This window comes from Euleptes europaea, chromosome 16 (assembly GCF_029931775.1).
Source record: "Euleptes europaea isolate rEulEur1 chromosome 16, rEulEur1.hap1, whole genome shotgun sequence".
Classification (NCBI taxonomy): domain Eukaryota; kingdom Metazoa; phylum Chordata; class Lepidosauria; order Squamata; family Sphaerodactylidae; genus Euleptes; species Euleptes europaea.
This window is the reverse complement of record NC_079327.1, coordinates 676669-693011: the sequence shown is the minus strand read 5'-3', so window position 1 is coordinate 693011 and position 16343 is coordinate 676669. Positions and strand designations below refer to the sequence as shown.

The 16343-nt window shown below is 46.5% G+C and overlaps 1 protein-coding gene across 1 annotated transcript in view; it reads right to left on the bottom strand.

Moving 5' to 3' along the window:
• Nucleotides 1-6160: 6160 nt before the first annotated feature.
• The window catches only part of UVSSA (UV stimulated scaffold protein A), a 40951-nt gene continuing 30768 nt past the window's right edge, over nucleotides 6161-16343 (bottom strand). The window contains 3 exon segments of the mRNA XM_056862115.1: nucleotides 6161-6282; nucleotides 12183-12366; nucleotides 14809-14920. Of these exon segments, the coding sequence (XP_056718093.1) occupies nucleotides 6189-6282; nucleotides 12183-12366; nucleotides 14809-14920 (390 nt within the window). The 3' untranslated portion in view covers nucleotides 6161-6188.

The following is a 16343-nucleotide window of genomic DNA, read 5'->3' as shown; positions in this document are numbered from 1 at the left end:
CCGAGAGGAAAAAGGTTTCTTTGTATTTTCTCTATATTTGTATTTTTTCCCCCACCCCACCCCCCGACTCTCTCTGTGTGCCGTTTAGATTGGGAAAATGGCCTGGGGGCGAGCGCTAAACGCTCCCCTTGCTTCCTTCGTATCTCCCCCAAACAGGAGATCCTAATCATGGATCTGCGACATCATGTCTAATTTGACACCGTCCGGGCAGGCCGGGAAACCCCCATTTCTACCGGAGCGAGGTGGTTCCTGCTGGGGCTGGGTGCTTTCACATCCTGTGGTGTGTCTGTCGGCTGGTGGTGGACCAACGCGCAGTCAGAACCCAGAACCCAGAACCCAGACGGGCTCTGCACACATGGGGTGGGCCAGTGGGAGAATGGGAAAGGAGCTGTTTGAGTGGGTGTGACCATGGGGAGCATATGCTCATGGGAACGACGGCCGGCACTTGACACACACCACAATCCAGTTGACTCCAGGATGACCCAGCATTCGATGTGCTGCTTTGCTACAGTAAAGGGTTTTGCCTGAAAGGATTTCAGTCTGTCTCTTTCACCTCAGGCGGGCGCTGTAGGATAGGAAAGGACATCAAACATATATAGATACAAAGTGTAAATAGTTCCTTAAACAGAATGTAATATTTAAGAATAAGAATTGGTGAGCGGGGAAAAGGCCCGCCTCAGCCGGCCAGCAGCCAGGCCAGTTTGGCTGGAGTCGTCAGCAGGTGGAGGCAGAGCTGAAGAAGAGGGACGCAGAAAAAGAGGAGGCGTCTGAAGGGGGAAAGGAAGTCTGTCGTCTGACAGGGGAACCAAAAAGGAAGATGCAGACTGGAGGAAGAGGAGCCTGAGGAATATTAGTTCTTAGCAGTGGACTCTTCCCAGCACGGCCACTTGGCTCCCCAATTCCAGAGTAAGAGAGAAATCCAGACCAGAAAAAAAACCCCACTGGTTTCAGAAGGAATGAAGTTGCCTTCACTCTACACAACACCCAAGGAAGAACCTGACCGGAGAGACAACTTTGGAACAAAGAAAGTGTACCTGCATTACAAATATCTAGACAAATTGCCATATTGTTCTTTTAAAAATGGATTTCTTAATAAAGACATATTTTTTGAGCCTCGTCACCCCTTGGCCTATGCCTAGTAAACAGCAAGGTGTGTGTGTGTGTGTGTGTAAAGTGCCTTCAAGTCGCAGCTGACTTATGGCGATCCCTTTTGGGGGGTTTTCATGGCAAGAGACGAACAGAGGTGGTTTGCCAGTGCCTTCCTCTGCACAGCAACCCTGGTCTTCCTTGGTGGTCTCCCATCCAAATACTAACCAGGGCCAACCCTGCTTAGCTTCTGAGATCTGACGAGATCAGGCGAGCCTGGGCCATCCAGGTCAGGGCAAAACAGCAAGCTACCCAGGTATAAATCTGAACGTGTAAGCTGCAGTATTGCAGTCAAAAGCTCTGCTCATGACCTGAGTTCGATCCCAACGGAAGTCGGGTTCAGATAGCCGGATCAAGGTTGACTCAGCCTTCCATCCTTCCGTGGTATGAGGACCCAGGGGTAAAAGTGTAGACAACTGGGGAAGGCAAGGGCATACCACCATCCCGTAAAACATAGTCTGCCTAGTAAACATCGGGATGTGACGTCACCCCGTGGGTCAGTAACGACCTGGTGCTTGCACATGGGTCTACCTTTACCTTTAATGTGGATTCAAGCCTCCTTGAAGTAGATGGGATGGTAGGCAGTTCTGCTTATACATCTTTTGTTGCCTCAAACATGTGCAAAGAACAAGTAGCCTCAGACAGTACGCATTTGTATGCCACATCCATGATCTTTGGAGGGAACAACTTTACCGTCCTCTCCAAAGCAAAAGCTACCCACTTAGTGAAGTCTGCAGAATGTCTTGAGGTTTTCAGAGAGAGGGGAGTGCGCGGGGGCCACCTTTTCCTGCAACAAGGTCTGGAGAGAGTTCAGCCGTGACTCTGGAACAGAGGTCGAGCCTCTTCCAAATGAGAGATGGGGATGCATTTGTAATGTCTACAACCAGCACCAACACTTATCCTGAATGAGAGGGTGTTGCCGGGGGGGGGGAGCGGGGGTCGCTGAACTTTGCAGAGGGCTGAAGCCAGCGCTGACGGCATTGGTGGTAAAGAGGTGATGGAAGGTGTGGAGTGAATGTTGGTGGCACTGAGGTTAAAACAGAGGGCACCACAAATTGGTGGCAAAGTGAAATCTTGGGACTGAGCATCCAGCTGAGAACTGCCAGAATGGGGTTGATACTGAATTGGAAAACTGGCTGGAGAATTGGGGCTAAAACCAACACAATGCACTTCAACAGACAAATGTAAAGTTCTGCATTTAGGTAGGAAAAATCAAATGCATAATTATAGGATGGGGGAGACTTGTCTTAGCAGTAGTGTGTGCGAAAAGGATCTTGGGGTCTTAGTAGACCAAACACTGAACATGAGTCAGCAATGTGATGCTGTAACTAAAAAGGCAAATGCGATCTTGGGCTGTATCAACAGAAGTATAGTGTCCAGATCATGCAAAGTGATGGGATCACTTTACTCTGCTCTGGTTGGACCTCACCTAGAGTACATGTTCAATTTTGGGCACCGCAATTTAAGAAAGATGTAGACAAGCTGGAACGTATCCAGAGGAGGGCAACAAAGATGGTGAGGGGTCTGGAGACCAAGTCCTATGAGGAAAGGTTGAAGGAGCTGGGTATGTTATGATGCCTGGATAGGAGATGCCTGAGAGGCAATAGGAAAACCATTTTCAAGTACTTGAAGAGCTGTCATAGAGACAATGGTGTGTTGTTTTCTGTTGCCCTAGGTCGTACCAGAACCAATGGGTTGAAATTGAATCAAAAGAGTTTCTGTCTAGACATAAGGAAGAACTTTATAACAGTTAGAGCGGTTCCTCAGTGGAACAGGCTTCCTCGGGAGGTGGTGAGCTCTCCTTCCCTGGAGGTTTTTAAGCAGAGGCTAGATGGCCATCTGTCAACAATGCTGATTTTATGACCTTAGGCAGATCATGAGAGGGAGGGCATGAAGGTTTGCATCAGTGTTTGATTCTTGGGGCCCTTTCTTGCATACCCAGGGTAGTGCCAATTGCCACTTTAGGGAGCAATTTTCCTCATGGTCAGATTGGCCAGGGATCCTGGAGGGGTTTTTTTTTTGCCATCTTCTGGGCATGGAGTAGGGGTCCCTGGGGATGTGGGGGGGCGGAAGTAGTTGTGAATTTCCTGCATGGTGCAGGGGGTTGGACTAGATGACCCTGGTGGTCCCTTCCAACTCTATGATTCTATGAAGTAGCTGGTGCACATGCTGTGGGGTCCCGGCATGTAAGGTTGCTGTGGACAGATCCAGATCACACAGAACGGATGTACAAAAAGTTGTGATGGGGTGGAGATCTGGAACTCCTATCCAAATCTTGGCTGAAACTGTTGGACCAGGATCTGAAAGACACAGGATCGAATTCCCACTCTGCCACGGAAACCTGCCGGTGACCTTGGGCACATGCTCAGCCCCGCCTACCTTACAGGGTTGCTATGCGAACGTTGTAAGTCACTTTGGGTCCCCATTAGAGATAAGTGGGTTATAAATCAAGCAAATAAATTAACATATAGCACTATGTTCATAATGTTGTCCTGATTCCTGTAGGGCTCATTTCCCTAACAATCTGGTGTATCCCTGTACCAGGAAGCCAAAGAGCCTCTTGGGAAAAGGCTAAGTTTGCTTGCTTGTCCCTGGTATTCTTTGTGCGGTTGTCTGTGTAGTTACACAACCTGTCCTTCTTCTCTGCTGCTGGCCTCTTGGTGAATCTACTGCCAGGACAGTGATCTGTGGTAGTCCAAAAAGATGGTCTTGCCAAAGGACGTGAAAGCCAAGGCTCTTCTTAAGGGTGACGGGTTGGTCAAGACAAACCAGATGAGCTGAAGTGAGGGACCCTCCCGGGTCTAAGAACAAGAAAGTCATCCCTGCAAGGTGGGGTGCTCACAAGCTGAGCTCCAGAAAACAATTTCTCTGGTAGCTGTATCCAATATGGGCTGAAGAGCTGGATTCAGATTGAAGCCCCCAAACCCAAGAACAGCACAAGATACATTTAAAGTGATTTATTAAAACATTGTGCCGGAATATACAATAGAGGACCAGTGAATGGTGAGGATAAAGTAATAAAGCTATATATCTAAGCACTTTTAAGTAGAAAAGAGCAAGAGTCCAGTAGCACCCTAAAGACTAACAAAATTTCTGGCAGGGTAGGAGCTTTCTTGAGCCACATCTCACTTCTTCAGATACCATTGTGATCTAAGCACTTTCACAAGCATTGGTTCTCAATCCAGATGTTACCTTTACAAGGCTGAGTCCAACGGAGTTTCACAGTCCAAGTCACACAGATGCTCTAGCCAACATGGCCCACCTAGAATCAAAAGGTGTCCCGAAACTAGTTGTAATAACAACTAAGGGCAGAAACTAAACTGAAGAATCGTTCTTTATGCCCAACAACCTGTGTTGGCATGATTTTGATTGACCAATCAAATGTACAGTCAATGATGTAACCTGCCCAATGATTCGTGTTGCTAACCAGATGACTCAACCAATCAGGTGGGTTTGCTAATTAGACCAGATACCCTACAGCTGTGTCAGGTCCAATAAAGGCAAGTCCCGACTCCAACAAAATGGAATGCGTAGGTCTACTCTGGTGGCCTTGACACCACTGGGCCGGAGGATCTGCCTAGCACCTGGGAAAACCTCCAATCTCCTTCTCTGCCTCTGAAAACAGTCAGCTCAACCTCAAGTTCTGACAGAGAAAACTTCCATGATTATCTAGCCTTCAGCCTGAACCATTGCATGAATTTTGACAAGAGACTACCAAAAAAGGCCTAGTCTCTTGACAGGTCTTGCCTCTCTCCTTTTGGCATGCACAGAGGGACAAATTCTTTCTCGGGGTGGAGCGAGAATCTTATTTCTTTGCTAGAGCTCTACAACCTTCCAGAGTTGCCTCGGCATCGGCGCACTGCACAGTGTGTGGGACTCAATAGAAACCACTGAGCCATGGTGTGAATCCTGCCCATTACAAGGAGAACTTCCCCGGCCCTGCTACCTGCCTCTGGAGTTTGTCGGCAAAGGGAGGAAAATTCCTATAACGGCTGTGATTTGAGTGGTTGGTGCTCTTGGCCCTGGCATGTTAATCATGGAGATGCTGGTTGCCAGGGAACCCACGGTGTACAACTTGGATATACTGAGCACAAACAAATATTGGAAGTTGCATGGAATGACTCGCATGGCAAGTATCTCAACTGCTACTGGAGTTGCAGCTTTTCCTTGCAATCACCAATGGTCAAATGACAAACAAGAAGCATGCGCAATTCCTGGCTCCCCAGCACTTTCTGCTTTGGAAATCTATTAAAGCAGGGGTGTCGAACTCATTTGTTACAAGGGCTGGATATGACATAAATGGCACTTGGACTGACAGGGCCATTCCTCGCTAGCCCAGATTGAGGTTGGGAGGGGGTGGTTGCCTCGGCTGGCTTGCAGGCCAGATAAGAACCCTTAAGGGACCAGATCCAGCCCGCAGGCCTTATGTTTGACTCCCCTGTGTTAAAGGCTATCAGTTAAGTAAAAATCCCTAAGTGTTCTTCTTGGAATATTTACTTATTTATTTTCATTTGTAGTTCACCTTTCTCACCAGGATTTCAGACTTATTACGACATAACTATTCAATCAGTAAGTCAATTATAAAATATGATATCATTTGAATAACAACATTAGACTTGAATAGCAAAGATTCCTAGTAAAACAAAGCTATTATGTCAATCAGCAAGCAGATTACAAATTATGATAACGGCAAAGATTCCTGGAAGAACATAATACAGTGTGGCTGGAAGAAAAAGCACATTGCCCCTAATATACCACAGCTCTGCTCCCTCTTCGAGAATGCCCTCCTGAACAGTTCTGTTTTGCACATTTTGTGCAATGACAGGAGCACGGAGGCCTCCTTTTACCAGTAATAAAACTTCTGTTTAATACAAAGTCCAAAGAGTTATCCATTTGTTGCATACAGAATTCTTTTCTATAAATTTATACTCGTAATTTAAATATCAAATAGCTGATGACAACTAATTAATAATTACTAATTACAATACTAGTCTAAAGAAGTGAGACACAGCACCATCAAGGGCCTCGCCAGGTATCACAGTTCAATTGAGTGCATAATTAAACTGGTTCGCAAACTTTTCGTGCTTCCTTTGGTCCATTCGATTCATCGCTTTCGCCACCCGTTTCATTGCTGATCTGCAAGGAAAAGAAAGACAAGATGAAAATAAGAGCACTAAACGGATGCTTCATGCAAATGTGGGCTACATTTATGAATATGTTAGCAAAAATAATGAAGTGGAGTATGATTAATTACTAATCAAGCCTCCAACACTGCACTGATGATGAAGCAGAACTAATTCATTATGTTAACTAAATTAGCTACAGCAATATAAACAGTTTTAATCCCGCAATGGGCTCATTAGCAGAAATAAACAAATGGTGGGTCTCCAAGTGTAATGGTCTCGCACTCCCTACCCTTTATACCCCCATCCATTGTAGACAATTACTTTGGGAAATTTTAAACACTGCTGTCGGAAATGTAAGGAACACGAACCTCAAGAGGGCAACGTTAAACAGCATTTTGCTCATCAATAAGTGGCCTGAACTTGGTGAACTGAAAACGTATTATACATTAAAATGGAATGAGCCACTGCAATAAAAACAAACAGGAGCTGAACACATGTAATGATTTCCAGCTGAAAAACAAAACAAATGATTTAATGGGGCCCAAACACAGAGAAAGAAGCCTGTCTGAGGCTGCTGGGGGGCTCGTATGGGCCACGTCCACTCGAGCATTCATGCCTTCCTGCATCCCTGTAAGTAAAAACCACCTAAAGCCCACCATGTGATCATTCACAGAAACAACTTCCCGGGGGGGGGGGGGGATCCCAAAACAAGCTTACAAGAGTCATTTATATTGAATCATCATTTGGCTGTTCAACACTTGGGAGTCCAAGGAGATTAGGCAGGATAGAAATGAATCAATTAAGTAAATCCCCCCAACACACGTACTTCCCACAAAGGCTTGAAACAGAAAAACTGGAAAAGCCTTTTGTGAAATACTTCCTCTCAGATGATGAGTCACACATTTGCTAGTTTCTTGATTGTGTATTTGATCACATTCACCAGGTTCTTGCTTGATAAGCCCTGCTGGATCCATCCAGCCCAGCATCCTCTCTCACACAGCGTCCAATCAGCTGCCCTGGAGGGCCAACAAACCACCAGGCGTAGAGCCAAGACCTACCCTTGGGGTTGGCTCCTAGTGCTAGCATTCAGAGGTTTGGACCGCGAGAAGCAAAAGGAGTCAGAGGCGGTGTGTTGTACTAAAGGCTCTGCCAACATGTGCTTGGCGGACTCTCCGATGGCCTTCTAGCACCAACCCCCTGAAGACAATCTGCATTCTGAAATATCTGAAAATACTGTTCTGGCATCAAGTAATAAAAGCGCTCCTTGTTTTGTCATCCAGTCGAGCGCTTTTAATTAATTTATTAAAACATCCGTATCCTGCTTTTCCTTGTAGCTCAAGGCAAGATTACAAATTACAATTTAAAACCATACAAAACGTACCAAATTTCAGGCAGTGCCCATAGGAGTCCACATTGTGGGCCTCTCTGAAGTTGCATTTCTGGGGGGACGGGGGGACAAGATTTTGCACTTAAATGAGACCTCCAGAAGTTTTCAAACTGTTGCTCTGCAGAAAGGCAAAGCCCATCGGTGTGATGCACAAGAGACCACACAGAGAAACACAAAAGCACAAGAATTCAGCGGCACCTCAAAGGCTAACAAAATTTCTGACAGGGAAGGAGCTTTCATGAGTCACCACTCACTTCTTCATGTATCTTCAGTTGGCTCATGAAAGCTCCTACCCTGCCAGAAATGTTGTCAGCCTTTAAGGTGCCACTGGACTCTTGCACTTTTCTACTGCTACAGGCAGATGAACACGGCTTCCCGTAGTGATCTCTCTCCACACTAAGAAAGGACCGCCTTCTCCTGAGCCTGCCACTCTGGGAGGCTGTGAGCAGATTTTACTTCTGAAGTCACAGCAACTTCACTCTCCAACCACTTCCAAGATATCTGGAGGCAGAGAACACTTCTTAAAGGCAGCTTTTAAACTGAGCACTTGCAACAGATAAGCTCGTTAGCAGATTAGCAAGAGCGTCCCTTTAAGGAGAGCTCTGGCAGGAGGGGCAGCCGCCACGCAGCGATCGTGGCTCTGGAGCTGGAATGTGATTTAATTGGCAGAGAAAAGTGAGTCTTTAGCACAACAGGCTGGCCTTGACACTTCCATGTAGCTTCTACATTCGCACCCCTGGCTTGTGAGATACTGTAAATGAAATGAGATCCCACTCTGATGGTCTGTGTGCAATTTCACTTAACTTTATTGGCAGACTAGAGCCCGGGTTTATCACCTGTACATTTCAAGTAATTTGGGCCTGTTATATAAAGCCAAGGTTATCATCTTGTTTAGTGCTGCAAACTATGAAACCTATTAAAATATGACAGATTGGATTCCCACGCCCGGCCCCGACACACATTCAAAATCATTAGCACAAAAGCACAGTAAACTAAAACAACTTTTAAAATTTATTTTCTAAAGCTGATGTGAAATTCTGCTTATTAGAACTTTACGGCTTATTGACTCTTCAAAATAAGAACAGATAATAAGAGATTGTCATGGGCGATGTGCTGTTCTGCGAGGGGGGGAAACCAGTGTGAGTTTTCATTACTCATAACCACCATTACAGCAAGAAAAGGAGAGAAACACAATTTCTAAACAAAGAACATCCCTCAGAGTAGCCTGTTCGGCTTTTGAGATGATTCCAGGATGAATATTTGTGGAAACAGAAGGATTTTTGCTTCTTGGTTCAATGTTTCCCCTCTTCCACCAAGGGCAGTCTATGCCCCGTGGCCTCCACGTGGAGGATGGTTTCAGGCAGCGACTGGGATGCCAGTTGCCACAGAACTGTTGCAAAGCGCGAACGCCCTTCTCGGATGTCCCGTTGCCACTGCGGCTGCAGCTTCCATGCTGTCGGTGCGTCCACGGCAGCAGCTAGTGGTGACAGACATCTTCCTGCTCAGTGGAGGCCTTTCAGTGCAGGGCTTGCTCTGGGCAGAAGGCGTCTGAGCAGACCAGCGGCCCTGGGGGGACCCTCAAGTGCTTGTCCAGTGGCAACTTGCCCATGTGACTGTTCTCAGATGTACCAAGATATCTGCCCAATATCTTCAACCTGGAAGGCTTTAAGAGGGAAGTGGACATATTCGTGGAAGAGAGGGCTATCCATGGATGCTAGTCAAAATGTACGCTAGTCATGATGCAGACCTATTATCTCCAGGATCAGAGGAGCATGCCTATTCTATTAGGTGCTGTGGAACACAGGCAGGACAATGCTCCTGCAGTCGTCTTGTTTGTGGGCTTCCTAGAGGCACCTGGTTTGCCACTGTGTGAACAGACTGCTGGACTTGAGGGGCCTTGGTCTGATCCAGCAGGGCCTTTCTTGTGTTCTTACATTCAAGCCGAAATGTAGATGCTGATCTATTAGAAAACGATGCCGTTTAACCTCACCCCAGTAACATAACAACCTAGTTTGCCTATGTATCTCCTCAGGCAACTGATTTGCACGACCAGCAAAACACTGAAGGCTCTTCCTCACAGAAGACTCCTCCCATGTCCATGAACGGGTGACCACGGAGCCTTCTGCAAGGAGTTACACTTCTCTTGCAATCAGACGCCTCACGTGTCACACAGGCTCCAGGTGAAGGCACCCCACTGTATCCCTTGGCACAGGTGACGGCGCAGCCGGGCAGTGCCCACAGCTCCCATCTGCCCTCCAGGAGGCCCTATGCTTCAGCTCCCACACACCCATTCACGACCAGGCTACAGACATCAGCCAGAACTAAACACAGCACGCCAGAGGACGGCTGACCAGTGCGGAATACAGTGAAATGCCCAGGCTGCTAGGCCTCTGCTGATTTATCCCAAATTGCACGGGCTTTTTTTGCAGCTGTGCCCCGCTACCAATGCATGTGGCCCATCCCTTTCGTGGCATCCTTTTCATATCTACCGTTGCCAAGCCAGGTAACCCCTGCCCTGTTTGCATATTTCCAAATCTTTTTGCCAAAATGCAGAGTTGCATTTGTCTCTGACACATTTCATTTTGTTAGTTTCTGCCCAGCTTTGCAACCTAGAGAGCCAGTGCGGTGGAGTTGTTAAGAATGTTGGACTACTATCTGGGAGACCAGGGTTCGAATCCCCACTCGTGCCACGGAAGCTTGCTGGGTGACCTTGGTCAGTCACGCTCTCTCAGCCTTACCTACCTCACAGGATTGCTGTGGGAATAAAATGGAGGACGGAAGAATGATGTCAGCCGCTTTGGGTCCCCGCTGGGGAGAACGGCCGGGCACAAATGAATTAGGTAAATAAATAATCCGGTCTGGAATTTATTGCAGCATGGGACATGCACCTATGGTAGCCAGAGGCAGTATAGAAACATGAGGACTCCAATGACTAGCAGGAGACAGAGGACTAAACTGGACAATTCTTACTCGTAACTGGACGTCAATGAACTGCAACGATTTCTTTTCTTGGCTTAATAGTTGCAGAAAACCTGTTATAAGCTCACTGCAAACCACCTTGGAAAAAGAAAAGCTATAAGTTCCATCATCAGAAAACCTGACGTCAGTTTTTCCTGTGAGCCAGGTGTAGGGAGAATCATAGAGTTGGAAGGGACCACCAGGGTCATCATGTCCAACCCCCTGCACAATGCAGGGAAAAGGTGATGGCCGGTTTTGGCACGTCTTCCAAGACATCCCACCAAGAATTTCACTTCTCTTGAAGCTCTGTGATTAAGACACTTAATACCTGTTGCATATTTCACAACACAAAAACCCACCCGTGATCTCCAGTGTTCTTCTGCTGGAGGACTGCTCAGTGCACCAACATTGACAGACGGGCGGACATTTTTCAGTACGTGACCCAAGTGAGGGGAGCTCCCTCCCTGGCGCCGACAGCTTACCATCTCCTCCCATGCCTCGCCTTCCAGCATCACGTTAAGAACACTTTCGTTCAAAGAGGTGCGTGAACAGGTACAAGTTGAACAGTTTGAATGCTGCTATTTTTGGTAGCTTTTATTGTTTTTCATAGAATCATAAGTGTTGGAAGGGACCACCAGGGTCACCTAGTCCAACCCCCTGCACAATGCAGGAAATTCACAACTACCTCCCACACCCCTAGTGACCAGAAGATGGCCAAGATGCCCTCCCTCTCATCATCTGCCTAAGGTCATAGAGTCAGCTTTGCTGACAGATGGCCATCTAACCTCTGCTTGAAAACCTCCAGGGAAAGAGCACCCACCACCTTCCGAGGAAGCCTGTTCCACTGAGGAGCCGCTCTGTTAGAAAAAGACATTAAGAAGAATTTTCTAACAGTTAGAGCGGTTCCTCAGCGGAACAGGCTTCCTTGGGAGGTGGTAAGTTGCTTGTGGATAGTATGAGGTTTTCTTTTCTTAAAACTGCTTCATGTTATTGTCTGTATTCTGCACTACATTGCTGCTATTTTTCAATTTTGTTAGCTGTCGTGTATATTATATGTATAGTAGAAAATCTAGCAGGAGCCCCATGGCACAGAGTGGTAAGCTGCAGTAATGCAGTCCAAAGCTTTGCTCACGACCTGAGTTCTAACTTGACGGAAGTTGGTTTCAGGTAGCCAGCTCAAGGTTGACTCAGCCTTCCATCCTTCCGAGGTCGGTCAAATGAGTACCCAGCTTGCTGGGGGTAAAGGGGAGATGACTGGGGAAGGCACTGGCAAACCACCCCGCAAACAAAGTCTGCCTAGAAAATGTCGGGATGTGACATCACCCCATGGGTCAAGAATGACCCGGTGCTTGCACAGGGGACCTTTACCTTACCTTAGAAAATCTAGCTACACACACTGCAAAGAAATAAAAAAGATAAAAATGAATGTCGAATGTAATTTTAGCTATTTCGTTTTCAGAAGATTCTCTCTTGAAAAATGGGCACTCAGACTCTGCAAGACAATAGATTAAAACTGAATTACCAAGCATGATAGTGTAAGCATAACATACAAGAACACCTCTTACTTATCAAAAATTTTCTTTCCAAGGCGGGAACGAGAAGTATTTTCTTGTTGCTTCAGGTCTGTGAGGTTTGGGTATTTCTTTTTCTTCCCCGTCTTTTTTCCTCCTTTTCCACTATACCGAGAAGATCCAAGGTCAACCCCTGTGGCTGCTTCAACTTCTCTCATGAATGCTGGATCTTGCCACTCTGATCAAAAACAAAGCAAAACACGAACTGCTGATTACAAACATTTAACTTCAACTCTAGAATGTTTGGCTGGGCACCACTGTCTTTAACTGCCTTTCTGAGTTTGGTCAAGCTGTCTCACACTGGATTTTGAAGTAGGCCTCTCCACTTTGTCGCCAGCCTTTATCAATACATGAAATATGCAATTTCCTGAGTCTGGTGCTCTCAGAATCTCTTTGCTATTTAAGTGTTAAAGTTGCTAGAAAAATATCCTTTTCCTGCTCATGCCCGAATGGGCAAGGACTGATGTTCTGGTCACTCACAGGGCCCTGACCTGCATTACCTTCCTGCCGTGCTTCACCTCCCTTATGGTTCATTGACCCCTCCCGTTAGCTAAAAAGTCAGGCTTGCCAGCTAGTCCAAACTGCCAAGATTTCAATCCATCTCAAACGCAGACATTTAGCAGACTTCCTGGACAGAGGAAGGGAAGCTGGTTAGCTCTGAGATATTTTCCGTGTCCAGTTTTTCATGTGGGAACAGCAAAATGCCCTAAAGATGCATTAAGATTTGCACGTATCTTGTTAACGTGTTGATTATGGCTTTAACAGTCACGGGCTGCAATGAAAACTAGGCTCAAGCTTTTCAACTAGGACTGAATTAAGCTACTTCACACAGAAGACCCCAGTAAAGGATTAAAGAAACTAACAGGCAGGACAGAACCAGCCTATTAGTTTCATTTATGGCAATAAGAGAAAGATTAAAACTTCAGCGAGGTGGCAAGCGGGAGGAAAAATGAGCTCTCAAGGAATTCAAGGGAAGGCCAGGAGGGCAAAACAAAATGCACCCTGCAGAGATGGATCAGAAGACTTCAGAGAGTTTGTTTTTTGAAGCTGCACAATTCAGATACAGGAACGATTAATCTAAGATTAACAAAAAAGTGTCTAAACAGTTTATCTTTCAGCAAATAAGACGGCGTCACAGTTTAGGAGCCCGGTGAATGGCGCGATTGTTTAAACACAAAAAAAAACCCGCTGGTGTTCAGTAGAGATGAAATGAGCATTTGAGTAAAATGAAGGAGCAATTTAAAGGCCTTTGAGAAAAATCGATAGCGTGCCAGGGAAGAGCAACCTTTTTGAGCGCTGACGGGCCTCTAAAGCTCTTCATACATTGTTACTGGTTTAGCAGCAGGGAAAAGAAAATTACACCGCCTGCACCGGCCGGGTAGAATCAATACTGCAGTTAGTAAAGAGATACTATTTCACATCTGGCTGGCCAGGGGCTGCCTTTGCTACCTTGTCCTGATACCTGTTTGCTAACAAGTCACTAAGGGTTGGAAAACCACACATTCTTCAGGGCTGACACAAAAATAGGTACTTAATTTGCTCCCCAGTGTGAACTATTGTAACAGGATGAACACCGCAGATTAGCAAATCAGTCCAATCCCTCATGATTTCAGAAGCGAATGCCTGAAGCCACGCTCGGCAGCTGCTTCACTAAGACGTGATGTTTGTCAACTGAGTGTCAAGAAACAAAAAGGGAAGTTTTTATCATTACTCATCTTTAGCAACGGAACCGCTGCACTGTTTTGCCATTCAGCGGGACATGAAAACATGAAGTACAAGTGGGGAACCCCCCCCCCAAGTCCCAGAGGGAACGGGACAGGGAGAAGAGGGGGCAGGATACTTCAACTTTTGCCCCACTCTCTCTACACTATGCCCTCAACCTGTATGGCCCAGACTGGCCCGATCGCATCAGATCTCGGAAGCTAAGCAGGGTCAGCCCTGGTTAGGACTTGGATGGGAGACCACCAAGGAAGTCGGGGGGTCGCTACGCAGAAGGCAGGCAACGGATAAAACCACCTCTGTTCCTCTCTTGCCTTGAAACCCCTACGGGGTCACCATATGTCAGCTGCGACTTGATGACACTTCACACACACACGTACACACACAAATCTATCCTTCTTTCTCTGCCCTGTGGAGGAAGGGGGTGGGGGTTAAATCTCACTTCCCATGTTCAAACTACTTAGGAATGGCCACCTAGTCACCGTTACCTGAAGAAGTGAGCTGTGGCTCACAAAAGCTCACACGCTGGCTGAACCAGGAGGAGGGGGACAAGCATAACAGGCAAAGGAAGCAGGGGACTCTTTGCCCCCCTCCCCCGGCCAGCTGGCTTACTTCCACCAAGCTGCAGATAATTTGGGGAGGAGAGGCGAGGAGGGTGAAACTTGTCTGGTTTGGATGTGCCGCCTGAGCCAGAGAACAACTCTGAGTATACGTGAGATGACTGCCTCACTTTGAAAGAGTGATCTATGATCTGCTGAAACTAAATCAAGAGACCACAAGGTTTGCCTTCTTAGTAGACCCATTCAGTGAAGTATTCTTTCAACGCTTGTAACGAAGCTGAAAGGTTTCCTCATTCCAATAAAACACCACCACATATTTCTATTTCATGAGATATACAAACCTGGATGCTTTTCCTTTTCCTCAAACTGCTTCTTTGCTTCCCTGTCTCTGTCCTCTGGATTAACAGGAATTCCAAGTTCATCCCGTGGGATTATTTTTCCATGGAAAGGGCACTTAGGGATAAAGCAGACACATTTGAACTTTTAATCAGAAATTAACTCCACCTTATGCTCTCATTATTAACAAGTGAGGTTTAACTAAGAGCAACACTAAACGGGTTTATCTGGGATGTGCTGCCATGTTGAATGATTTGGATCAGGAAGACCCGAATATGCAAACAGTCATCTGGCAAGTGCTTCACTCTGGAAGATTCCCAACTGGCCCAAGGGTCCCCGTGGTGTGCGCCTGCACAGAGACCCCAAAGAAGAGCTGCAGATCATTCTCTGAAATGAATTAGCGCAACGGCTGGACACAAGTCCAGGAGCACCTTAGAAATGAACAAGATTTTTGGGGTTTTGAGATTCAAAAGCTCCCTTTGTCAGATATGAAATGGAATAAGTGCTTTTTCAAATACATAGCAAATATTTACAATTCACCTCAAGATGTGGTGATATTTTTGCGAAATAATTATATAAATTTATGGAGAACTCTGGTCTGATCGATCTGAAGTACCTGAAGATACCTGAAGAAGTGAGCTGTGACTCACAAAAGCTCCACCCCCTGCCAGAAATGTTCTTAGTCTTTAAGGTGCTGCTGGACTCTGGCTCTTTTCTACTGCTACGGACACAGACTTAACACAGCCACCCATCGTGGTCTAACCAAGTGATTTTCAGGGGTGATAATGGATTCTAACGGCCACCAAGCCAGATGTGCAGGAAGAAGAACAGTGTGACCCTCCACCCCCATCACTACCCGCTCTGCTCCCAACTGGCTGGGCTGCAGGGAAGGGCTTCTGGAGACCGTTTGTTCTGGGCCTTTGCCGCACTGGATGAGAGGACACCGCCCTTCTGGCACGGCCATCAGGCACTGGGCGAGGGGATTCTTGCTTTGTTCCAGTGTGGAAGATCTACGTGCAGAAGCCCATTCCTAGTGACATGGGAAGTAACTTTGTAAGCCACCTTGAAGACCTGAATGTGCAAAGGTAGGACATAAATATTTGAAATAAATAAATACAAGCTAAATGATGTGAAAAAATTTTTTTGCTGTCAAGTCACAGCTGTCTTATGTCGACCCCTGGTGGGGCTTTCAAGGCAAAGTGATGTTTGGATGTGGTTTGCCATTGCCTGCCTCCACGTCACGACCCTGGTCTTCTTCCCTGGAGGTCCCCCATCCAAGTACTAGGCAGGGTTGAGGTGGAGCGAGTGTGACCGGAGGAAGGGGACAAAGAAGAGCGGCTAGCCAGGACCTTTGACAGGGCCACAGAGGTCTTGATCTGACGGCTGTTCGAGGTGAACCAGAAAGGAGATTCTTATACTGAGAGCGTGCATTAACATGTGCTGAATATTGTAATATTAAAAGCTTTGAATATTACTTTGAATATTAAAAATTCGAATATTAAAAGTTTTCCTGTACCACATTTGAATCCTGCTCTTATTT